The following is a 27,581-nucleotide window of genomic DNA, read 5'->3' as shown; positions in this document are numbered from 1 at the left end:
TAAACAAGTTAAACAATGAGTTGTTTGGAAGGAATCAATGGCTAACTGCAAGCATTGCAAAGCAATTACTAGCCTGCTATTTAGTGGAGTGGTGTGTGTGGTCCAAGTCTGGGTTTAAGGGTCTCTTTTCCAAGTGTCGTGTCTTGACTATCATTAATGTTAAGATGCCTCCTAGGAATCAGGAGCAGGAGAGCAAGGAAATCCCAGTGGCAAAAGTTTAACTTCTCTGCGCTAAGGATCCCTTTAGCGGAGTCATTTTCCTAAACAACCGCTGAATTGCAGGGCGCAAAATATTACTTAAAATATTTATAATCATGCAATCACAAGTGAAATATACCAAAACACAGCTTAGCTTGTTGTTAATCCACCTATCGTGTCAGATTTTGAAAATATGCTTTACAGCGAAAGAAATCCAAGCTTTTGTGAGTGTATCAATCAATGCTAAAATAGTTAGCCCAAAATTAGCATGGTCACAAAAGTCAGAAAAGCAATAATGAATCGCTTACCTTTGATAATCTTCGGATGTTTGCACTCACGAGACTCCCAGTTACACAAATGTTATTTTTGTTCGATAAATATTACTTTTATAACAAAAAAAAGCCATTTGGGTTGCGCGTTAGTTCAGAAAACCAAAGCCTCGTTCCGTTCGACGAAAATTCTAAAGTATCCGTAATGTTCGTAGAAACATGTCAAATGTTTTTTATAATCAATCCTCAGGTTGTTTTTAACAAACATAATTGATAATATTTCGACCGTAACCTATTCAATTAAAGAGAAAGAAAATGGAGAGCTACCCCTCTCGGGCGCAGGAACTAATCAAAGGAGATCTCACTAGTTTTGAAAAATCTCGCTAATTTTTCAAAATAAAAGCCTGAAACTGTCTAAAGCCTGGTCACAGCCTGAGGAAGCCATTGGAAAAGGAATCTGGTTGATACCCCTTTAAATGGAAGAAAGACGGGCAAGGAAACACAGATTAAAAAATATATATATCACTTCCGGGTTAGATTTCCTCAGGTTTTCGCCTGCAGAATCAGTTTTTATACTCACAGACAATATTTTGACAGTTTTGGAAACTTTGGAGTGTTTTCTATCATATCATCTGTAAAATTCTATGCATATTCTACGATCTGGACCTGAGAAATGGTCCGTTTACCTTGAACGTTATTTAAAAAAAATAAAAATAATAATCTGACCCCTAGCGTCAATGAGCAGTCCCAACACAACTACAACATGGGACTAAAACACGCCCAAAACGAGATTGCCACACACACACAGGGAATAAAGTGTAACACACACGGAGGAGAAACCTCTACTACTAAACTCAATACCAAAACGGCAAAACTGCCGAGAGAAAGAAACCCTGTGGTGCAGACACGCACCCCTAAATAACATCGTCTTATCAATACCCGGATGACCAGAGGAGGGTAACGTGTGCGCCCACCGAATCAACCTATCACGGACACCAAGTGCGACGTACTTCCGTCCAGCTGGGCACTGAGGTGGGGTAGGCTCTGACCGAGATGCCCGCTCAATGTCCGCGTCCACCTCCCACACCACCGGCGCCACCAGACAAGAGGCCGGAAGTATGGCGGTAGGATTGATGGACCGCTCCTCTGTATACAGACGGGACAGTGCGTCTGCCTTAGCGTTCTGGGAACCCGGTCTATACGATATCGTGAATCTGGTGAAAAACATGGCCCACTTTGCCTGGCGAGGGTTCAGTCTCCTTGTCGCCCGGATGTACTCCAGATTACGGTGGTCAGTCCAGATGAGGAGAGGGTGTTGAGCCCCCTCAAGCCAATGTCTCCACACCTTCAGGGCTTTTACGACAGCCAGCAACTCCGGATAAACCTCCGGTAGTAATTGGCAAACCCTAAAAACCGCTGCACCTCCTTTACCGTGGTGGGAGTCAGCCAATTACGCACGGCTGCAATGCGGTCACACTCCATCACCAACCCTGATGTGGAAATGCGATAACCCAGGAAGGAGACGGCCTGTTGGGAGAACACGCATTTGTCAGCCTTGACGTATAGGTCATGCTCCAACAGTCACCCAAGTACTCTGCACACCAGAGACACATGCGTGGCGCGTGTGGTGGAATATATCAAGATGTCATTGATATACGCCACACACCTTGCCCGTGCAGGTCCCTGAGAATCTAGTCTACAAAGGATTGGAAGACTGCTGGGGAATTCTTTAACCCATACGGCATTACGAGGTACTCATAATGGCCAGATGTGGTACTAAATGCTGTCTTCCACTCATCACACTCCCGGATACGTACCAAGTTATACGCGCTCCAGTTTTGTGAAGAAGCGTGCTCCGTGAAATGACTCAGTCGCCGTAGCGATGAGAAGTAGCGAGTAACTGTACCCCACCGTATTAGAATTTAGACCTCTATAGTCAATGCACGGACACAGACCTCCCTCCTTCACAAAAAAGAAACTCGAGGAGGCGGGTAACGTGGAGGACCGAATGTACCCCTGCCTCAGATTCAGAGATATGTTTCCATAGCCACCGTCTCCTCCTGTGACAGGGGATACACGTGACTCCTGGGAAGTGCGGCGTTTATCGCACAATCCCCTCGTCAATGGGGTGGTAATTGGGTCGCCCTCTTTTTACAGAAAGCGATAGCCAAATCTGCATATTCGGGGGGAATGCGCACGGTGGAGCTTTGGTCTGGACTCTCCATCGTCGTTGCACCGATGGAAACTCCCACACACCTACCTGAGCACTCTGACCACCCCTTTAGAGCCCTCTGTTGCCACGAAATAGTGGGGTTGTGAAGGGCCAACCAGGGAATCCCCAGCACCACCGGAAATGCAGGTGAATCAATGAGGAAGAGACTAATTCTCTCCTCGTGACCCTCCTGCGTAATCATGTCCAGTGGAGCCGTGGACTCCCTGACTACCCCTGACCCTAATGGTCGACTATCTAGAGCACAGGTGTCAAACTCATTCCACGGGGGGCCGAGTGTCTGCGGGTTTTCGCTCCTCCCTTGTACTTGATTGATGAATTAACATCACTAATTAGTTAGGAACTCCCCACACCTGGTTGTCTAGTGCTTTATTGAAAGGAAAAACCAAAAACCTGCAGACACTAGGCCCTCCGTGGAATGAGTTTGACACCCCTGCTCTAGAGAGTGCACATGGAATGGCTTGTCCATCTGAACCAGGGGAATCCCTAACCTATGCGTGAAACCGCAGTCCATGAAATTCCCCGCTGCGCCTGAATCTACTAGCACCTTATGCTGGGAATGGGGAAAAAAACTCAGGGAAAGAGATTAACACATACATGTGACCAACAGGGAGCTCTGGGTGAGCCTGGTGCTGACTCACCTGGGGTGCCCAAATAGTACTCGGCCTGTCGTCTCAACTCCCAGACGAGCTCCTGCAGCATCGGTCGGCAGTGTGCCCTCTCCGACCACACCCAGTGCAGGAAGAGGCTCCTCCTCCGATCGCCCTCGCTGCAGCACCCCCTAACTCCATGGGGGTTGGAGCGGAGGCGCTGGGGGGTGGAACCAACAGGACCTGATCCGGACGCCCGTGTGTAGCCAGCAAGTTGTCCAACCTGATGGACATGTCCACTAGCTGGTCCAGGGTGAGGGTAGCGTCTCTACATGCTAACTCCCTGCGGACGTCCTCACGTAGGCTGCACCTATAGTGGTCAACCAGGGCCCTGTCGTTCCACCCTGCGCCTGCGGCCACGAACACGGCCCGGAAACTGCAGGTGAACTCTGGGTAGTGGTCCCTCGCTGAGTCTGGTCCATCCCAGACCGCGTTGGCCCACTCCAGAGCTTTGCCGGACAGGCAGGAGACGAGGGTGTTCACACTCTCACCTCCCGAAGGAGTCGGGTGCACGGTTGCCAGGTAAAGCTCCAGCTGGAGCAAAAAACCCTTGCATCCGGCAGCCGTCCCATCGTACTCTCTTGGGAGCGCGAGCCGAATACCGCTGGGTCCGGATGGCGCCGGAGAAGGTGGTGGTGCTGATTGGAGTGTGGCAGGTGGAGGCAGAACCGCCTATCTCCCATCTCTCCATCGTCGCCATCACTTGATCCATAGTGGTCCCGAGACGATGGAGAACGGTGGTGTGGTGTTGAATGCGCTCCTCCATAGAAGTGGAGAGCGTCAGCTCCTGCTGATTCCATAGCTGTTGGTGCGGGATTCTGTTAAGGTGCCTCCTAACGGAGGGAGGTGCAGGAATCAGGAGCAGGAGAGCAAGGAAATCCCAGTGGCAAAAGTTTAATGAGCAGTCCCAACACAACTATAACATGGGACTAAAACGCGCACAAAACGAGTGCCACACACACAGGGAATAAAGCGTAACACACACAGAGGAGAAACCTCTACTACTAAACTCAATACCAAAACTGCAAAACTGCCGAGAGAAAAGAAACCCCCTGGTGCACACGCACCCCTAAATAACGTCACCACAGAAAACAATCCCGCACAAAGACTCGCAGGCAGCGGAGGTAAATATACCCACCGAAATCAACTAACAAGACACAGGTGTAAACAATACAGACAGACACAAACGAAAAGGAAAAATGGATCGGTGGCAGCTAGTAGGCCGGCGACGACGACCGCCTAGCACCGCCCGAACAGGGAGAGGAGCCACCTTTGGTGGAAGTCGTGACAATTAAAAGTGAAGACTGTTATATTATCAAATCAATTCTCTAGGTTTAATTATTACGTGATTAAACTAATCATGTAAACATTAACTAGGAATTCGGGGCACCACAGGAAAATGTCGTTACAGAGTTATTATTTCCCGAAAATAACTCTTCTGATATTTTTGAATCTTGTCAAAACAGTCGCTTGTTAATGAGATTTTCCTCGATCAGTTTTGTTCTTGAACGTCGTAATTCCTTCGTCTGCACGAATCCAGACTTTACTTGATGAATCATCCATATACAAATTGGCTCAATTATTTATTTACTAGCTAATTAAACAATTACAGAATATATAAAACATTCTAACATTATACAGTAAATACTGTCCCTAGAGGACTTAACAAAACATGACAGTTTGGTTATAACACAATAGATACAGAGAGAAAAGGGGGTGGAAGGAAAGGAGACAAATAATTCGGTCTTTAGGACAATGGGGAAGCTACTCTCACGGAAATGCAAATACATATGCCACTAATAAATCGCTAGTTCGAAAAGTAATGCAATGTTTTTACGTGAAGCTGGCTTCGATAGTTGGTCGATGAGGTAAGATTCTGGTTTGTCCAGTAGAGATTGCCATTGTCCTTTGTAGAATCTTCGAGGTCGTAGTGGTGTGAGGTTCATCTCACTTTATAGATGCTTCTGCGTTGTCGTCAGTGTTCTCGGACTAGACTTAAGCAAATTTTCAGATGCAGACTGATATAGGCTGTAGTCTAGAATTCTCTTTTGTGATCAATAGTTCAGAGTTCATTTCCAGCCGTGTAGCTCACGCTCCACGCCGTCTGGTCTTTTGGTTGAGTTGTAGTTTCAAACCATTTGTAACACCTGGCTTACACTGTGGTTTGCATGGTCTGGTGTGAATTGCGTCACAGGGGCTTTTATGCTTGGGTAGAAAAGGGGCCGTCTCAACCATGCCCATGTGGGCACGAACATGATATTGACTGTGCATAAGTTACCATTAAACTAACTAGCTAGCTTGCCTACTCCAACTAACTCCACAGATAAAAGGGTAAACCAAGTTTGTTTCTATTAATCCCTCCTTCAGGCTTCTAATTCTTCTTTGAACTTTATATGGCGGTTGGCAACCAACTAAGGTGCATTACCACCACCAACTGGAGTGTGGACCTCAGTTCATCTTTCAATCACCCACGTGGGTATATGCTTCTAAAAACCAATGAGGAGATGGGAGAGGCGGGATTTTCAGCGCATCAAGCGTTACAAATAGAACCAACTTCTATTTTAGCGCCTGGCTATGCAGACCCTCGTTGACGCGCGCAAGTTGTGTGGGTGCAATGATTGAATAACATGTATGTGTATATTTATTTTGCAAAGCTCGCGCACGTGATGCATGTGGTGTGGTCAGCATGTAAGTATGTTATCCTACGGTTTTGACTTGGTGTACAGGGAGAATACTGTAAAAATGGCCCATGTTCTGAATTCTGTCACTACATTTCAAAAGTTTGTGGGCACCTTTTGTCACCATAATTATGCAATTAATGTATTGTTTAGTGTTGTGTTGTGTAGTAGCTTTGCTGGCATGCATCAAAACCATTTTGGGGGAGTTTGCTCCACCAAGATTTACAATGCCTTTGGAAAGTATTCAGACCCCTTACCTTTTCCCACATTTTGTTACATAACAGCATTATCGTGCTGAGGGTTTTTTTCAGCGGCAGGGACTGGGAGACTAGTCAGGATCAAGGGAAAGATTAACAGAGCAAAGTACAGAGATCCTTGCTGAAAACCTGCTCCAGAATGTTCAGGACCACAATTTCTGGGGAAGGTTCAACTTCCAACAAGACAAAAACTCTAAGCATACAGCCAAGACAATGCAGTAGCGGCTTCCTTAAGTGGCCCAGTCAGAGCCCAAACTTGCCGATCGAACATCTCTGGAGAGGCCTGAAAATAGCTGTGCAGCGACGCTCCCCATCCAACCTGACAGATGTTGAGAGAATCTGCAGAGAAGAATGGGAGAAACTCCCCAAATACAGGTGTGCCACGCTTGTAGCGTCATACCCAAGAAGACTCGAGGCTGTAATTGGTACCAAAGGTGCTTCAACAAAGTACGGAGTAAAGGGTCTGAATACTTATGTAAATGTGATATTTCATTTTTTTATTTTTAATACATTTGCAACTCTGTATAAAAACCTGTTTTTGCTTTGTCATTATGGGATATTGTGTGTAGATTGATGAGAATTAAAACAATTTAATCAAGTTTAGAATAAGGCTGTAAAGTAAGAAAGGGGTCTGAATACTTTCCAAATGCACTGCAGATAGGACCCATTTATTTATGGACTGAATACATTTTCACCCAAATATAATTGCTTTTTAAACATAGCAATTCGGGGTTGTGTTCATTAGGCACGAAACAGAAGAAAAACTGAAACAGAGTACCTGGACTTGTCCTATAAGAAACGGTCATTTTTGTTTCTGTTGCAAAACATTTTAAAGCATTTTCCGTGAATACGGACAGATTTCAGACTCACTTTTTTTTCTAGTGAAAAATAAGTGCATTCTCTGGACTCCCGGGTGGCGCAGCGGTCTAAGGCACTGCATCGCAGTGCTGAGGAGCCACTACAGCCTCGTGTTCGATCCCAGACTGTCACAGCCAGCCGTGACTGGAAGCCCTATGGGACGGCGCACAATTGGCCCAGTGCTGTCCGGGTTTGGTTAGAGATTTCCTTGGCTAATCGTGATCTAGCGACTCTTTGTTGGCGGTCCGGGCGCCTGCAGGCTGACTTTGGTCGTCAGTTGGATGTGGTTTCCTCCGACACATTAGTGCGGCTGGCTTTCAGGTTAAGCAAGCAGTGTGTCAAGAAGCAGTGTGGCTTGGCAGGTCATGTTTCAGAGGACGCATGCCTCTCCCGAGTCCGTTGGGGGGTTGCAGCGATGTGACAAGATTGTAACTACCAATTGGATATCATTAAATATTTTGTTATTTCCGCACCGTAAAAGTGTCCATAATTTGCAGGATGCTGGATGAGTACTTTGAGGAGCAGATGAAGGAGATCATCAGGATGTGTGCCTACCAGACAGACCATGCTCTTCTCTGCCACCATGAGCGAGGAATACAGACACAACCTGTATTCCTTTATTATCACATTGGTCACCAAACCCGGTCTTGGTGAGCTACAGGGTGTGCAGGCTTTTGTTCCAGCTCAGCATTAACTCACCTGATTCGACTTGTCGCCGTCATCTTGATGATTGGCTGATGAGTTTGGTCATGTGTGGTAGTGTCTGGTGATGGTATGCCAATATGGTTTGTGCTGACAAATATGGCATATTGTTCAATTAGATTCTGATCGTTGTTGCTTTGTTTTTCCATTACTTTACCCTCCAGTGGCTGCATTGTTTATTGAAATGGTGTTATCTTTCTCTCTCTTTGTCCTCCAGGTGAAAGACTTGGCGTCGGGTCTCTCTGAAGCAGCCAGTGCGTAATCTTTGTGAAAAGCAACACAGACGTGGCGCCCTACAGGAGTTTGTCAGGATCCGACCAGCCAAGAAAGGAGACAAGGAGGCCGTTGTGGGCGGTGAGTTGTCTGGACAACTATCACAATACAGTGCTGAGTTATTGTGAAGTAAAGTACAACATGTAGCAGAAAGTTCACTGCTCACCCTTTTCACCTTCGTCATTTTCCATTGAACAGAAATGGAAAACCATGCGGTTGAAAAAGGTGAACATTGAACTTTCTGATACATGTAGCAATCTCGACTAACTGTGGGTGTGTCACCAGTCTGTGCATGTGTGTCTCTTGTGTCTCCTGCCTGTGTGTGTTTTGTGTTTATCTCCTGTGTCTATGTCTGTGTGTCTCAGCCCTGCTGACGCAGACGTTCCAGGACCACGTGATGGTGTTCACCCAGACTAAGAAGCAGGCCCAACGGATGCACATCCTCCTGGGCCTGATGGGGCTAAAGGTGGGGAAGCTGCACGGGAACCTGTCCCAGACCCAGAGACTGGAGAGCCTCAGGTACCTAGACACTTTCCAACTAACTGGCCTTACACCGCTCCGCAAAGAATTACACTGTTTTTATTTTCAACAATTGAACGTGCGGCTCACGCCCAAGAACACTTGATAAATTGCTATGCAAAAGCTATGCATCCAGTGTAGCAGCTTAAAACCTACTCTTTTTGCGATGCTACAGGGTAGCTCCCCTGTAACACTTACAGTATTATACACTATTACCTACTTACACACTATTCCCTGATTTACACTATTGGACCAAGCGAAGTCGAGCTGTACTGAGCTGGCCTGGTTACGCATCAACCATAGTTGCGGCAACCGTGCTGAAAAGGACAATGTGAAATGAAACTACGTTTTGTGTCGTTTGTTTTGTGTCAATCAGGCATTTGACATTGCTAAAATAATAAGTATGCATAATACATACCCAGGCATCTTTTCTCAGAAATTAATCGAGTAGCTGGTGCAAGATTTTTGTTCTGTTGTGCTGAGATAAGTGAGTGAGGTCAGGGTGGGAAATACATTTTTGGGTCAGCCAGCAAAAAATCTACCAGCCACTCAATATTTACCAGCCCAAATATATATTTTTACATACATTTTTTTAAATCAATGGATGAGCATGCTTTGTAATGTTTCTAAAGCAAAAATGTATTACTAGTATGTATTACATTCTCAATCAAGCACGAACATTTCAGCTGTCCCTTTAAAGGACGGGACGTTACCGTGTTAACTGGGCACACTCTTGTCTTCCTAGCAGCAAACTCAAACTAACATTGAAAAACAACCTAGTGTGTGAACAAAACTATGTAACTGGCCAAGAAACACGACGACAAAGTCACACTTTAGTAGCTTTTCTTGTCAATTGTGACCAACTTCTACGTGGGCTTTTGATTGAAAAAACGGTTCCCAAATGCTCTGTGACTACCCACCAACGTGGCAAATGAAATAGTCATTCTTACCCACCAATGACAAAATTTGCCCGCGTTTGGCCGGTGTTCATTTTCCATCCTACTTGTGGCTATAGTTTATATAAAAGCTGCCCTTCACTGTAGAAATTAACCATTTCTCCTCAGATGATCAACTTGACCATGCCGATGAAGCCATTTTCAGATTGAGATGCACCCGCTAACATCGTCGTTCTCCTCCACAGGTGATCAACTTCACCATGCCCAACACAATGAAGCACTACATTCACAGGGTGGGCCGCACAGCCAGATCCGGCAAGGTGGGTTGCTCTGTGTCCATGGTGGGCGAGACAGAGAGGTAGATGCTCAAGGACATTGTCTGGAAGGCCAATACTCCTGTGAAGGCCCGTGTCCTGGCACAAGGTAAAAGCTCAACGCCAGGACCCTTTTAAAATAGTGCAGAAATGCATCTTTCCTTCCTTGTGTACTTGAGATAATATCTATAAGTGTTTGGATAGGTATAGGCAGGGATATCACCCTGTTAATTTTAAGAATTCAAACAATTCAGATCACTGATTACTGAAAGGAAGGTAAGGATTCATTTCTAAAGTTTTAAAAATGTTGAAGTCGATTCTATTGCAACGGGACTCATCTGACTAAATAAAATAAAAGGAACCTCTGCATACCTACTCCTCATTCAAGAGGGACTCTAGTCCTCCAAATTTGTAGAATTTTATGTTATTCTTAAAGGATTATTCAATTTGATGGCCACAAGGTCAATTGATCTTTTTTCTCTGGTTGTGCTTTTGTGATGACTGAGCTGTTCTCTCTCTTCTTCAGAGGTGATTTAAAAATTCCGAGACCTGATTGAGAAGCTGGAGAAGGACGTGTACGCCGTGATGCGCCTGGAGAGAGAGGAGAGGGCCATGGCCTACTCGGAGGCTCAGGTAAAAAGCAGCATATTGTGTGTATTCAAATACATGGTAGTGTGTTCCTGTGGTCATATGTGTGTATGTGTATTTTGTGTGTGTGTGTGTGTGTGTGCGCGCACGTGTCATTCAGATCAGTGTGTCACAGAAGCAGCGAGCACAAAACGCAGACGAGGCAGACCTCCAGAGGACGTGGTTCCAAATGCACGACGAGCGCAAGACCGCAGTGAGTACCGCAGACCAATACTTACTATAGGCCTACCAACCCCCCTACCATGTTCCTCGCTGCTACAAGATGGCATCTTCATATCACAACATCCTGCCCTTTCGATGTTATATACACCGTACACGCAGTGCATTACCATGGACAGCATAGCTCATCTCACTGCAACCAATGCCCACGACCTCGACTACAGCTCAACTAAAACCGGCCCTTGACCAGACCCATAATTCATGATTTAACCTTTGTTTCTGCCAGTGACCAAAGCTCTGGCGGACTTTGACTTGACCCTAAGGGGAAAGAAGAGAGAGAAGTTCATCAAAGAGGGGAAAAAGAAAGAGTTATCGGTACGAGTGCTCATATTAGTTCCCTGTTTGACTGGTACCATGTTTTCATTTTGTATGTTTTTTTCCTAGATTTTTCGGTATTTTTTTCTGTATAATTAAAATGAATGTTAACAGAATTCCCCATCAACGGTGTTTCCACTCAGGAATCTTTTACTTAATCATTTACATACTTTATAGCATCGAAACCATTACATTTGACTAATAATTTGCTATTTATGTCCTCTGTACACTAGATATGGTTTTGAACTAGTTAAAAACTGGTAAGGGATGCAACAGTTGAAAGTTCAACTCAGGCTAGCCAGCTCAAATCTCCAAGCGGTCAGTTCTGTCATATAGCTAAATTACATTTATGTTTACTTAGCAATCTTAGAGTATCCTGTAGTTATCCGGGTATACATCAGTTCATATAGTAAGGAGCCTTGTCCGAGCCAGAACGGCCCATATGGCAGGAGCCTATCCTCTGTCTGTAGCGCGAGGCAGCTTGATGTACAAGTACACTTCCTGGATAGGACGCTACTCTATCTCAGCGTTATTACTTTGACTATGCAGTTGGAGCTAGATACCCTTTTCTTCCCTAGTCGTCTCCACTGAAATTCAATTTGCTAGAGTGACATTTATTGTATTGTGCACGTCTCTCTATAATTTCCGTATAACATACAACTACATAAAGATTGTAAAGCAAAGCAGACGTGTGTGTATATACATCATCTTTGGGTCAAGTACTTTTTCAGTTAGCTGTGTATCTTGTCCAATCACCGTTTTCTCTTTCTGCCTCTCAGTCTGAGGACAAAGCCCAGTTTGAGATCCTCAAGTCCTCAACCCAAAATGGCGTTTTTTTGTTATAAAAGTAATATTTATCGAACAAAAAGAACATTTATTGTGTAACTGGGAGTCTCGTGAGTGCAAACATCCGAAGATTATCAAAGGTAAGCGATTAATTTTATTGCTTTCCTGACTTTCGTGACCATGCTAATTTGGGGCTAGCTGTTGTAGCATTGATTGATACACTCACAAAAGCTTGGATTGCTTTCGCTGCAAAGCATATTTTCAAAATCTGACACGATAGGTGGATTAACAACAAGCTAAGCTGTGTTTTGGTATAGTTCACTTGTGATTGCATGATTATAAATATTTTTAGTAATATTTTTGAATCTGATACGTTTGGGAATTTTCTTCTGCCTTTCAGGACCGGAACGAGGCTGTAGTTTTCTGAACATAACGCGCAACCCAAATGGCGTTTTTTTGTTATAAAAGTAATATTTATTGAACAAAAAGAACATTTATTGTGTAACTGGGAGTCTCGTGAGTGCAAACATCTGAAGATTATCAAAGGTAAGTGATTAACTTTATTGCTTTTCTGACTTTCGTGACCAAGCTAATTTAGGGCTAGCTGTTGTAGCATTGATTGATACACTCACAAAAGCTTGGATTGCTTTCGCTGCAAAGCATATTTTCAAAATCTGACACGATGGGTGATTAACAACAAGCTAAGCTGTGTTTTGGTATATTTCACTTGTGATTGCATGATTATAAATATTTTTAGTAATATTTTGCGCACTGCAATTCAGCGGTTGTTTAGGAAAATGATCCCGCTAATGGGATCCGTAGCGCAGAGAAGTTAAGAACATACAGCTGGCGGGTTGTACACTCTATAGGCAGGATAGAACAGCAGCCTCTGGTAAGACACGGGGCAGGGGCCTATGCATATATGTAAACAACAGCTGGTGCACGACATCTAAGGAAGTCTCAAGGTTTTACTCGCCTGAGGTAGAGTATCTCATGATAAACTGTAGATTACACTATCTACCGAGAGAGTTTTCATCTGTATTTTTCGTAGCTGTCTACATACCACCACAGACTGAGGCTGGCGCTAAAACCCCAATCAATGAGCTGTATTCTGCCATAAAGCAAACAGGAAAACGTTCATCCAGAGGCAGCGCTCCTAGTGGCCGGGGAATTTAATGGAGGGAAACTTATTAAAACAGTTTTACTTCATTTCTATCAGCATATTAAATGTGCAACTAGAGGGAAATAAATTCTAGACCACCTTTACTCCACACACAGCGACGCGTACAAAGCTCTCCCTTGCCCTCCATTTGGCAAATCTGACCATAACGCTATCCTCCTGATTCCTGCTTACAAGCTACATTAAGCAGGAAGCACCAGCAGTTAAGCAGGAAGCACCAGTGACTTGATCTATAAAAAAGTGGTCAGATGAAGCAGATGTTAAACTACAGGACTGTTTTGCTAGCACAGACTGGAAAATGTTCTGGGATTCTTCCGGTTGCATTAAGGAGTACACCACATCAGTCACTGGCTTCATCAATAAGTGCATCGAGGATGTTGTCCCCACAGTGACTGTACGTACATACCCCAAACAGTACCCCAAACACATTTGCACTGAGCTAAAGGGTAGAGCTGCCGCTTTTAAGGAGTGGGACTCTAACCCGGAAGCTTCTAAGAAGTCCCGCTATGCCCTCTGACGACCCAAACAAACAGGCAAGTCAATACAGAACAAAGATCTAATGCACTACACCGGCTCCGATGCTCGTCGGATGCGGCATGGCTTGCAAACTGTTACAGACTACAAAGGGAAGCACAGCTGCCTAGTGACACAAGCCTACCAGACGAGCTAAATAACTTCTATACTCGCTTCGGGGCAAGCAACACTGAAACATGCATGAGAGCATCTGCTGTTCCGGACGACTGTTTGATCACGCTTGCCGCAGCCAATGTGAGTAAGACCTTTAAACAGGTCAACATTCACAAGGCCGCAGGACCAGACAGATTACCAGGACGTGTACTTGTACCTGACCGTGTGGTGCAAGGACAACAACCTCTCCCTCAATGTGATCAAGACAAAGGACATGATTGTGGACTACAGGAAAAGGAGGACCGATCGCACCCCCATTCTCATCAATGGAGCTGTTGTGGAGCAGGTTGAGAGCTTCAAGTTCCTTGGCGTCCACATCACCAACAAACTAACATGATCCAAGCACACCAAGACAGTCGTGAAGAGGGCACGACAATCCCATCCCCCTCAGGAGACTCGCATGGGTCCTCAGATCCTCAAAAAGGTTTTACAGCTGCACCATCGAGAGCATCCTGACGGGTTGCATCACTGCCTGGTATGGCAACTGCTCGGCCTCCGACCGCAAGGCACTACAGAGGGTAGTGTGTACGGCCCAGTACATTAACAGGGCCAAGCTTCCTGCAATCCAGGACCTCTATACCAGGCGGTGTCAGAGGAAGGCCCTAAAAATTGTCAAAGACTCCAGGCACCCCTCTATTATGGAGGAAATCAGGGAGTTAGCTTATAGGCAGCCTGCCACCTCTGAGAACCTCCAACCAGCCAGTAACCTTTTTTCTATTCGTGGTGAGTTTCTACAGCCTACCCCAGCTCCCCAAGAACCCCACTTACCTCCTCCGGAGTGATATTCTGGGGATCCTGGAACCTGCCTGGGTTTTCTTTCTCAGTGCTCCCTTATTTTTGAGCTACAGCCATCTTTGTTCCCTTCGGACCAATCAGAGATAGCGTATATTATTACGCTAGTGTCGGGAAGGGCGCTCTCCTGGGCTACGGCAGTTTGGGAGCAACAATCCACCATTTGTCATCATCTAGAGGATTTCTTGGCAGAGGTGAGGAAGGTGTTCGATTCTCCGGTATCCGGGAGAGAGGTGGCCCGTAAACTTCTTGAATTACGTCAAGACTCCCATAGTGTGGTAGACTACGCTGTAGACTTTTGCACGTTGGCAGCCGAGAGTGCCTGGAATCCAGAGTCCCTTTTCGGTACCTTCCTGAATGGATTATCAGAGGTAATAAAAGATGAGCTAGCTGCTCGGGAATTACCGGTTGACCTCGATTCCCTCATCGCTCACACCATTAGGATTGATGGACGTGTACGGGAACACAGGAGTGAGAGGAGGTCTGGCCTAGGTCACACTCGTTCATCTGCTGTGGCTCGCACACCTCCAAGGGAATCCGGAAGTCTGGATTTCTGAAGAGAGGATCTGAAGCCACCCGAGCTGCCTCGAGAATCATCGACGATGGGTGAGTCGGATACACCGGAACCTATGCAACTAGGAAGAGCTAGATTATCGCCTAGGGAACATTCACATAGGCTAAGCTCCAACAGTTGTCTGTATTGTGGTGCTGTGGGGCATTTCATAGCTACCTGCCCAGTGAAGAGACCTAAATCATTAGTAGGTACAAGTACACTGGAGAGCCAGACTGGGAATACTCTACTTCCTATTACCCGTACCCCTTTTGCTCTTATCCTGCTGTGGGGAGACCAGTCAAAGTCTCTTCGGGTGCTCATTGACTCGGGGGCTGATGAGAGTTTCATGGACGCTACCCTTGTATCGGAATTTGGTATTCCCACTTAACTCCTCTCCATTCCCATGGATGCCAGAGCACTGGACGGCCGTTCCATTGGTAGAGTCACGCACAGCACAGTTCCCATTAATCTGCGGATATCTGGTAATCACAGTGAGTCAATACAGCTTCTCCTCGTTGAGTCTCCTCACATCCATGATATTTTGGGATTTTCTCCAGTAGCACAATTCCGATATTGACTGGACCACGGGTTCAATCCTGGGTTGGAGACCGTTCTGCCATTCACACTGCCTAAAGGTGGCGCAGGACGTCTGCCTCCAGGGTTAAGTACATTCATTCGACGCCATCACCTCATCTTTCAGCATGATGATGCACGGCCCCATGTCGCAAGGAACTGTACACAATTCCTGGAAGCTGAAAATGTCCCAGTTCTTCCATGGCCTGCTTACTCACCTAACATGTCACCCATTTAGCATGTTTGGGTAGCTCTGGATCAACGTGTACGACAATGTGCTCCAGTTCCCGCCAATATCCGGCATTGCACAGCCATCGAGGAGTGGGACAACATTCCACAGGCCACAATCAACAGCCTGATCAACTCTATGCGAAGGAGATGTTTTGCACTGCATGAGGCAAAAGGTGGTCACACCAGATACTGACTGGTTTTCTGATCCACACCCCTACTTTTTTAAAGGTATCTGTGACCAACAGATGCCTATCTGTATTCCCAGTCATTAGGTTCTACTGAATTTGTTTGAATTTACTGATTTCCTTATATGAACGATAACTCTGTGAAATCTTTGAAATTGTTGCCTTTATATTTTTCTTCAATGTATTTTTTAAGATAATGTGGGCTATTTACTTCATTTTTCTGTTTTAATCAAATACAAAATTTGAAGAACAAACAAGTTTGTGGCAATTCATATCTTAACTGTAAATAAGACTTTAGACTCAAGAGAAGAACGGTTAAATGTTAACTTACTTAGAAAATAGTCCTGATCATATAGGCCTGGACCTAGACAATATTCGAAACAACTAATGATCCACTGAATTCATACATTTTCAATCATTTAAATGGTAAAGCCATGTCTTTCTACACAAGACCACAACACATTTTTCCAATCTGGGAAGAAAACTCATTAAAGTATTCATTAATCTTGCTGTGTATTTCGGATGGGGTCAAGTCATTAGAATGTACCAGAGGCACCAAAATAGAGCTCCTTCTGAGAAAGAAAATGTAAACCCTGCATGGCTGGCTACTGTATCTCTTTGTGGAAAACACTGAGAAGCTGCATTTTGGTATTCAGGCACATTCATATCTGATTGCAGTACTATGCTTTTCCAGTTTTACTCAGCGGCGAACACATTGCCAGTTTTCATATTGTTATTTGTTTGCTTTCTTGAGACAATTACACAAGTTTACAGGGCACCCCTCCTGACAACTCTATTAGTCCAATTCACCTCTGATCTCCAACCCCATACTACCTTGTTGGCTGCATAAATACTGGGTCCTACAACAACTCAGGAATGAAACAGAAAACCGGTAGACCAGCCAAGAAGTCTATTTGACAAGGAACTTACAAACACCAGTAAGAAAGCACTCAAGCAATACAGAGTTGGATAAGTGTCTCTTTCATAAACTTAGTTAATACCTTAACACCACTGAGACATTGACAACAAAACAGGGAACCTGGCTGTATGTACAGTTGAAATCAGAAGTTTACATACACCTTGGCCAAATACATTTAAACTCACTTTTTCACAATTCCTGACATTTATTCCTAGTAAAAATTCCCTGTTTTAGGTCAGTTAGGATCACCTAACTGACACATTTTAAGAATGTGAAATGTCAGAATAATAGTAGAGAGAATTATTTATTTCAGCTTTTATTTCTTTCATCACATTCCTAGTGGGTCAGAAGTTTACATACACTTGTCGTAGCTGAATCAGAATTAGTTAGGTAACATAGATAAATAAGATGTTTTATTTACTTTCATAATATGCTTATGTGAGATACTTGTCATTAGAATGTCTCTTTTTGGAGTATACTGTCAGCAGTTGCATTTTCCTTTCTTCTCTAGGGAAAAGTCACTTGGGGCCCAGAGAGGGGAGAGGTCAGGCTTGTCTTTTACATGTCTGGTAATATGCAGAATATCAGAATGGAACATTGTCTTCATATGTGAACAGGTTTGAACATTGTCTTCATATGTGAATGTATCTGTTAAACCATGTGAAGGGCTCCACAATGTCTTTACTCCAGTCACTCCCTCCTTTTCCCATTGGGGGAGGAGTATGGCAGTGTCTGGATGCATTGTATTACCCATCTGATGTTGAACTTATCTTGACCTAGTATATGACCTAGAGGCTCACTCCCCTCAGTGAGCTTGTACAGGAGGGCGTGTATTTGAGATGGGAGTATCTAAAGTTGACAATTGATATATGCCATTGGATGAGGTAATGTTTTGGTACTATGAAGTACCAAGAACGAGATTAGAACCTCGTCTTAGAGAGCAAACTGAACGATAATTTACAGCTAATGCTTTTTGGCTATGGGATACTCCTCTCTCAAGTAAAAGGCCCTTTGTGAAGTTCCTAAGATCTGTGGTTCGTCATGTAAGTTGAGAGGGGTGTATCTTGGCTATAAAAGATACTAGAAATCTTTTGTAAGGACTCTCAGAGAATTCATTTATAGACACTGAATTGATCTGAGAGTTTAAGGGCTATGGTGAAGCTCATTTGATTAAAGATGAAGTGTAAAATATAACTCTGACTTGTGTGTGGTTTGTAAACTCTCCTCATTTAGTAATACAGGAAATTACCACGACACACTCAATTAGTATTTGGTAGCATTGCCTTTAAATTGTTTAACTTGGGCCAAACATTTCGGGTAGCCTTCCACAAGCTTCCCACAAAAATGTGGGTGAATTTTGGCCCATTCCTCCTGACAGAGCTGGTGTAACCGAGTTAGGTTTGTAGTCATCCTTACTCGCACATGCTTTTTCAGTTCTGCCCACACATTTTCTATAGGATTGAGGTCAGGGCTTTGAAGGCCACTCCAATATTTGACTTTGTTGTCCTTAAGCCATTTTGCCACAACTTTGCAAGTATGCTTGGGGTCATTGTCCATTTGGAAGACCCATTTGCGATCAAGCTTTAACTTCCTGACTGATGTCTTGAGATGTTGCTTAAATATATCCACATAAATTTCCTACCTCATGAAGCCATCTATTTTGTGAAGTGCACCAGTCCCTCCTGCAACAAAGCACCCCCACAACATGATGCTGCCACCCTCGTGCTTCGTGATTGGGATGGTGTTCTTCGGCTTGCAAGCCTCCCCCTTTTTCCTCCAAACATAACGATGGTCATTATGGCCAAACAGTTCTATTTTTGTTTCGTCAGACCAGAGGACATTTCTCCAAAAAGTATGATCTTGTCCCCATGTGCAGTTGCAAACCGTAGTCTTGCTTTTTAATGGCGGTTTTGTAGCAATGTCTTCTTCCTTGCTGAGCGTCCTTTCAGGTTATGTCGATATAGGACTCGCTTTACTGTGGATATAGATACTTTTGTACCCGTTTCCTCCAGCATCTTCACAAGGTCCTTTGCTGTTGTTCTGTGATTGATTTGCACTTTTCGCACCAAAGTACGTTCATCTCTAGGAGACAGAATGCGTCTCTTTCCTGAGCGGTATGATGGCTGCGTGGGTCCATGGTGTTTATACTTGCGTACTATTGTTTGTACAGATTAACGTGGTACCTTCAGGGGTTTGGAAATTGCTCACAAGGATGAACCAGACTTGTGGAGGTCTACAATTTTTTTCGGAGGTCTTGGCTGATTTCTTTTGATTTACTCATGATGTCAAGCAAAGAGGCACTGAGTTTGAAGGAAGGCCTTTAAATACATCCACAGGTACACCTCCAATTGACTCAAATGATGTCAACTAGCCTATCAGAAGCTTCTAAAGCCATGACATCATTTTCTGGATTTTGTCCAAGCTGTTTAAAGGCACAGTCAATTTAGTGTATGTAAACTTCTGACCCACTGCAATTGTGATATAGTGAATTATAAGTGAAATAATCTGTCTGTGAAGAATTGTTGGAAAAATGTATTGTGTCATGCACAAAGTACATATCCTAACCGACTTGCCAAAACTATAGTTTGTTAACAAGAAATTTGTGGAGTGGTTGAAAAACTAGTTTTAATGACTCCAACCTAAGTCTATGTAAACTTCCGACTTCAACTGTAGGTGACATGTACAGGGTTGTTTTAATCCTCAGACCCTCCTTTGAGGATAAGAAGAGGCTGAGAATTGCAAGAAACAAGAAAGGAGGCCGCTTCAAGTCGAAGGCCAAGTAAGTGAATGGGTCATCTGTAGTGGATTCATCTTGACCATAGTACAATATCCATTGAAGACGGATCATGCAATGGCTCATGTTATACACATGCTTTTCTGTAGTTTTTGCAGTGACTTAATTTATACCGGTATTGAAATATAATGCCAATGGCATGCTAAGTAAAACCTTGACGTGACTAGTGATTATGAACAATGAATATTCCCAGCTTTTGGGCTGTCGAAGTGGGGGCTTGGCAGGTGCTTTGAGTCACTGTTCAAATGACCCTAACAGCTGCTCTAGTGCTATATCAATGTGTACTGTGTACATGTGCACTGTAGTAATCTTTTGATATGTTTGTTCTGTTTCAGGTTTAGGAGAAAGTAAGGGTCACATCGATGGGAAAATGACAAGAAATGCAGTTTGGATGGATCGATTCACCTTCAGTGTATTTTTTATTGACGTTAAAAGTATCTTTCTTTATAAAGCAGTGCTTTCCCACTTGTCAGCGAGGGCATGATAAAAAAGACACACACACAGGTTGTGTGGTTGCGGTGTGTAACCATACCAGGGTTTCATGTAACCTGTTGAAGCCTCACAAAATAAAGATATAAAAGTTTTCCTTTTTAGATAAAACCATACTAAATATATTCATTTCACCAAAAAATTGATTAAAACACTGTTTTGCAATGAAGGTCGACAGTAGCCTCAGCAGCACTCCGTAGGCTAGCACCATGGTCTAGCCGGAGGACAGCTCGCTTCTGTCCTCTGGGTACATTGACTTCAATAAAAATCTAGGAGGCTCAAGGTTCTCACCCCCTTCCATAGACGTGTACAGTAATTATGACAACTTCCTAAGGAAGTCCTCCAACCTATCAGAGCTCAGGCAGCATGAACTGACATGTTGTCCACCCAATCAAAGGATCAGAGAATGAATCTAGTACTGAAAGCATACAGTGCATTCGACAAGTATTCAGACCCATTGGCTTTTTCCACATTTTGTTACTTTATAGCCCTATTCTAAAATGTATTAAATAGTTGTTTTCCCCCTCATCAATCTACACAAAATACTCCATAATGACAGAGCAAAAACAGCTTTTTAGAATTTTTTACAGATGTATTAAAAATAAATAACAGATATCACATTTGCATTCAGAAAGTATTCAGACTCATTGAATTTTTCCAGATTTTGTTATGTTACAGCCTTATTCTAAAATGGATTAAATAAATAAAAACTCTTCATCAATCTACACACATTACCCGATAATGACAAAGTGAAAACAGGTTTTTATAAATTGTTGCTAATTTATTAAAAATAAAAAACATACCTTGATTACATACAATACCAGTCAAAAGTTTGGACACCTACTCATTCAAGAGTTTTCTACTTTTATACATTGTAGAATAATCGTGAAGATATCAAAACTAGGAAATAACACATATGGAATCATGTAGCAACCAAAAAAGTGTTAAACAAATCAAAATATGTTTTATATTTTAGATTCTTCAAAGTAGCCTCCCTTTGCCTTGATGACAGCTTTGCACACTCTTGGCATTCTCTCAACCAGTTTCACGAGGAATGCTTTTCCAACAGTCTTGAAGGAGTTCCCACATATGCTGAGCACTTGTTAGCTGCTTTTCCTTTACTCTGCGGTCTAACTCATCCCAAACCATCTCAATTGGGTTGAGGTCGGGTGATTGTGGAGGCCAGGTCATCTGATGCAGCACTCCATCACTCTCATTCTTGGTCAAATAGCCCTTATACAGCCTGGAGGTATGTTTTGGGTCATTGTCCTGTTGAAAAACAAATGATAGTCCCACCATGCGCAAACCAGATCGCTGCAGAATGCTGTGGTAGCCATGTTGGTTAAATGTACCTTGAATTCTAAATAAATTACAGACAGTGTCACAGCAAAGCACCATCACACCTCCTCCTCCATGTTTCACTGTGGTAACCACACATTCGGAGAAAATCCGTTCACCTACTCTGCGTCTCACTAAGACATAGCGGTTGGAACAAAAAATCTAAAATTTGGACTCCTCAGACCAAAGGACAGATTTCCACCGGTCTATTGTCCATTGCTCGTGTTTCTTGGCCCAAGCAAGTCTCTTCTTATTATTGGTGTCCTTTAATAGTAGTTTCTTTACAGCAATTTGACCATGAAGGCCTGATTCATGCAGTCTCCTCTGAACAGTTGATATTGAGATGTGTCTGTTACTTGAACTCTATTAAGTATTTATTTGGACTGCAATTTGAGGTGCAGTTAACACTAATGAACGTATCCTCTGCAGCAGAGGTAACTCTGGGTCTTCCTTTCCTGTGGCGGGTCCTCATGAGAACCAGTTTCATCATAGTATTTGATGTTTTTTTTGCAACTGCACTTGAAGAAACTTTCAAAGTTCTTGAAATGTTCCGCATTGACTGACCTTCATGTCTTAAAGTAATGATGGACTGTCATTTCTCTTTGCTTATTTGAGCTGTTCTTACCATAATATGGACTTGGTCTTTTACCAAATAGGGCTATGTTCTGTATACCACCCCTACCTTGTAACAACACAACTGATTGGCTCAATCACATTTCGAAGGAAAGAAATTCCACAAATGTACTTTTAACAAGGCACACCTGTTAATGATGCATTCCAGGTGAGTGCATCATGAAGCTGGTTGAGAGAATGCAAAGCTGCCATCAAGGCAAAGGGTGGCTACTTTGAAGAATCTCAAATATAAAATATATCTTGATTTGTTGAACACTTTTTTGTTTACTACATGATTCCATATATGTTATGTCATAGTTTGGATGATTTCACTATTCTACAATGTAGAAAATAGTAAAAATAAAAAACCCTTGAATGAGTAGGTGTCCACACTTTTGACTGGTACTATATATGCTTGTCAACAACAGCCAGTGTTAATTAATATTATATATATTTTTTTACCTGAACCCTAATTTGACTGACTGTTACCATCAATCAAATGCTTTTTAACAACTGATCACAGTGTGGTGGAGGGACTAAATAGCCTATCTAGAACTGCTAAAAAGTTGTCATGACGTGCGGGCCTCTCTCACTCACGTGATTCATCCAATAGTGGACTAAGCTGCCTGCTGCAGCCCTCTGAACACACACACACCCCTCCCCACAGCCTGATAGTCAGCAGAAGCAGGTCACAGTGAAATATATATAAGCCTATTTATTTTTAAAATTTAACTAGGCAAGTCAGTTAAGAACAAATTCTTATTTACAATGACGGCATACCAGGGAACAGTGGGTTAACTGCCTTGTTCAGGGTCTGAAGGACAGAATGACCTCGTCAGCTCAGGGATTCGATCCAGAAACCTTTCAGTTACTGGCCCAACGTCCTAACCACTAGGCTACCTGCCATGGCGGCAGCAATGCAACTTAGAAGTAGCCCAAAAACCTGCAACCAATACATTTTCATCCACAACATCGTTTTCAAAGTAGACCAATTTCGGGAAAACCTCGAACATGGCAACCCTGTGCGTACTTGAAGTATAGCAAATGTTTATAACTAAGCCAAGACAGACCACAGCCTGCCATTCCCATGGGAACAAATGAGTCATAGGGCAGAACAAGCAAGGAGGGGGGCAGAGCCAAGAACGAGCTAGCAGGACCCTGCTTGCTCCTTGTAGCATGTATTTGCATATTTCTGTTCGGGAACACCTACGCTGTGAAGTGCGGGTGTGCAAAAACTCAATTCGTCCTAAGCAACAGCATTTTATAAACATTTACAAAGGATACAGTCTACAAAACTTAATTCACTCTGTTCGTAGCAGATTCTGGGTTTGGGAATAGAAAACTGTATTGACATCAAATATTTCATCAATGAGAACATTTGCAGAATGTCCTCTAAAATCCATCTCATTCCCTCTACTGGCCTGATATTCCTCTCACCATCATATCTACTATTATTATATATATATTTTTTAATTTAACCTTTATTTAAAAAGGCAAGTCAGTTTAAGAACAAATTCTTATTTACAATGACAGCCGACACCAGCCAAACCTTGCTGACGCTGGGCCAATTGTGCGCAACCCTATAGGACTCCCAACCACAGCCTGGACTTGAACCAGCAGTGCCTTAGACCACTGCACCACCCGGGAGCCCTTTTGGTAATGAGCGGAACCGCTGAGCAGATGCTTCACATTTATACATCCAGTGAAATATCTGTCTCATTGTTCTAATTGTGGTATAGGCTTTATTGGCATTTAAAGCGCTTCCGGGTTTTTCTATCACTAGTAAATCTTATTACGAGTTTAAAGTGTGATAAAACGGATACAACGAGTTCGGCACACGCCTACTGTATATTGCTGCATTCAAAACAACTGGGAACTCCGAAAAATACGAGGTCAATTCATGACTTCAGTGATTCTCAGGTCGGAAATTCAGAACTCTAGAAAGAGGCCAGAATCCCGAGTTGGCATTCCAAGTGTGTGACCGTTCAAATCGATTTTTCCCAGCCAGGAGCAATTTTTCCCCGAGTTCCCAGTTTTTTCGAACACTCGGAAGTCGAACATTTCCAACTTCCCACTGGAACGCAGCATATAATTTGGAAAACGAAACTAACAGGAAACAGCCAGGGCCCATTTGAAAAGCGCCTCGTGGAATCAGTGTTGCCAACAATTTTGAGAATCGCTATTGGCTCCTTGATTTGAAGCTAGATTACGTTTCGTTGCCGCGACGACATCACAGCACCAATTTGGCTTGCTGCGGCACGTCCGCTGGACGAAAAAGGTATTCAAATGTATGCAATCATTACTGTAACTCGCTCTGGATAAGAGCGTCTGCTAAGTAGTACATTTTTGTCCGACGTTACGTTATCGCCCCCTCTGCCACCGCACCTATGTGAACTGGCCACAATAAGAATTATTTTTGCCACAATAGCGGAATTTGTGTGTTACCTTCAAAATAAAAGTCCCCAATTGAAAGTAATTCCAACAGATACAAATAGTGGAATCATGTCATATTTGAACTAGACAATGATAGTCAAGGTCAGAATATTGTTAAATAAATTCAACAAGAGTCAATAACTAGATAATTTGACAAAAAAAAAGATATTGAAATTGCACTGTTGATGTACTATATGAGACTTTAGAATTGCATTGGGGGCATACTTATATACACTATACAGCCGCCCTAACCTATGGATGTTGGACCCATGAAATGGGGTATCAGCCTACTTAGTGATACTCACAGAACACAACTATGTAGAGTTTACACAAATATTAGCATCTTAGTGTAACAGTCTTGCTTCCGTCCTCCCTTTGCCCCAATCTGGGCTCGAACCAGGGACCCTCGAACAAATCGACAACATTCACCCCCGAAGCATCGTTACCTGTCGCTCCACAAAAGCTGTGGTCCTTGCTGAGCAAGGGAAACAACTACTTCAAGGTCTCAGATCGAGTGACGTCGCCGACTGAAACACCACTAGCATGCACCGCTAACTAGCTAGCCATTTCACACTGGTTAGCCTCACAAATTTATGTAAACTCTAGACAGTTGTGTTCTGTGAGTGTCACTGAGTAGGGTGATCTCCCATTTAATGGGTGCAACATCCACAGGCTGTACAGGGCTATAATACAGTTCAAACGGCCCAAAACAAACTAATGACAATTTATTCTCAAGCTCAGCTCTAGGACGGCATTGGTCCTAATCATTTCAGGGAACTGAACTGGCTTCCAGTTGATCTCCGCATAGTGCAGATCAAACTGTTGATGGTCATGACCTTGCCCCCAGTTACCTGTCTGGTTATTTTAATTTCATGAGAGGTTCAAGCCATGGATTACAGGCAACATTTGCACTGAGCTAAAGGGTAGAGCTGCCGCTTTCAAGGAGCGGGACTCTAACCCGAAAGCTTATAAGAAATCCTGCTATGCCCTCCGACGAACCACCAAACAGGCAAGCGTCAATACAGGGCGAAGATTGAATAGTACTACACTGGCTCCGACACTCGTTGGATGTGGCAGGGCTTGCAAACTATTACAGACTACAAAGGGATGCCCAGCCGCAAGCTGAGTCTGTAATCCCAACATGTTTCAAGCAGACCACCATTGTCTCTGTGCCCAAGAACACTAAGGGAACCTGCCTAAATGACTACCGACCCGTAGCACTCACGTCTGTAGCCATGAAGTGCTTTGAAAGGCTAGTCATGGCTCACATCAACACCATTATCCCAGAAACCCTAGACCCACTCCAATTTGCATACTGCCCCACAGATCCACAGATGATGCAACTCCACACTGCCCTTTCCCAGCTGGACAAATGGAACACCTACGTGAGAATGCTGTTCATTGACTACAGCTCAGCATTCAGCACCATAGTGCCCTCAAAGCTCATCACTAAGCTAAGGACCCTGGGACTAAACACCTCCCTCTGCAACTGGATCCTGGACTTCCTGACGGGCCGCCCCCAGGTGGTAAGGGTAGGTAACAACACATCCGCCACACTGATCCTGAACACGGGGGCCCCTCAGGGAGGCCCTAAAAATTGCCAAAGACTCCAGTCACCCTAGTCATAGACTGTTCTCTCTGCTACCGCATGGCAAGCGGCATGCCAAGTCTAGGTCCAAGAGGCTTCTAAACAGCTTCTACCCCCAAGCCATACGACTGCTGAGCAGCTAATCAAATGACTACCCAGACTATTTGCATTGCCACCCCCCCCCCCCCCTTCCTTTTAGGCTGCTGCTATTCTCTGTTTATTATTTCTGCATAGTCACTTTAACTGTACCTACATGTACATATTACCTCAATTACCTCGATTAACCGGTGCCCCCGCACATTGACTCTGTACCGGTACCCCCTGTATATGGTTTGATACTTTTATTTTACATCTATTTTTTACTTAACACTTATTTTTATTAAAACTGCATTGTTGTTTAATGTCTTGTAAGCATTTCACTGTAAGGTCAACACCTGTTGTATTCGGCGCGTGTGACAAATAACATTTCATTTGATAGTCATCACACCAGAGCTAGTGTTGCCAGTATCAGACCGCTGCGCTATAGGAGCATGGCAGTAAAACACTTTTTCCTTAACACTGGTGCAGAGGAATGGGATGGTGTACCAAACCATATAAAATCTATCCCTACGCTAGAGAGTTTGAAGATACAGTGAACCTTAAGTAATGGTTTATGGGCAAAATGCGTAGGCTTAAAGAAAGTATAATTATTTCAATGAATGTTACTTGGTAATCTATTTTATTTCTTGTACGGTTTCCTCCCTATTGATGAAATGTATTTTGTTTTCATGTTATAATCTTGTTTAGGTTTTATTTTCATGTATTTTCATGAGGACCATAATGGAAATACGTCTTAACTTTTTTGTGTCATCCTTGATGATTTTAATGGCATTGTACTGTATCCACATGTGTGGTTTCATTGTGCCTAAAATTGTTAAAAAATATATATATAATAATAATATAAATGTCCAATACATACAATAGACTGACTGGAAATGTGATTTCCCACAGTCAAAGTCCTGCAATGAGAGCTAAGATGCTGGTATTTGTGTAAACTCTACACAGTTGTGTTGTGTGAGTGTCACTGAGTAGTCTGATACCCCATTTCATGGTTTCAACATCCATAGATTAGGCTGTACAGACAGTGCTTATAAGTATGGCCCCATAGCCATTCTAAAGTCTAATACATCGACAGTGTGATTTCAACTGCATTTTTTTTGTTGTTGTGTCAAATTAATTAAATATTGTCTCTTGTTGGATTTATTTAACATCATTATGACCTTGTTTAGCATTATTTACTTCAAATATGGCATGATTCCACTATTTGTATCCATTTGATTCACTTTCAAATGGGGGACTTTTATTTTGAAGGCGACCTGCAAATTCCACTATTGTGGTTTATCCTTATCGTGGCTA

The 27,581-nt window shown here is 43.4% G+C and overlaps 1 protein-coding gene across 1 annotated transcript; it reads left to right on the top strand.

The window, feature by feature from the left end:
• Nucleotides 1-7,638: 7,638 nt before the first annotated feature.
• On the top strand, nt 7,639-9,941 carry LOC139541064 (probable ATP-dependent RNA helicase DDX27). Its single transcript, XM_071345259.1, has 4 exons — nt 7,639-7,749; nt 8,067-8,196; nt 8,481-8,634; nt 9,776-9,941. The coding sequence occupies exons 1-4, from the start codon at nt 7,639-7,641 to the stop codon at nt 9,777-9,779; spliced, it is 399 nt and encodes a 132-aa protein (XP_071201360.1). The 3' UTR covers nt 9,780-9,941.
• The last annotated feature ends 17,640 nt before the right edge of the window (nt 9,942-27,581 follow it).

Source organism: Salvelinus alpinus, chromosome 2, assembly GCF_045679555.1.
Source record: "Salvelinus alpinus chromosome 2, SLU_Salpinus.1, whole genome shotgun sequence".
Lineage (NCBI taxonomy): Eukaryota > Metazoa > Chordata > Actinopteri > Salmoniformes > Salmonidae > Salvelinus > Salvelinus alpinus.
This window is presented reverse-complemented; position numbering and strand designations above follow the sequence as displayed.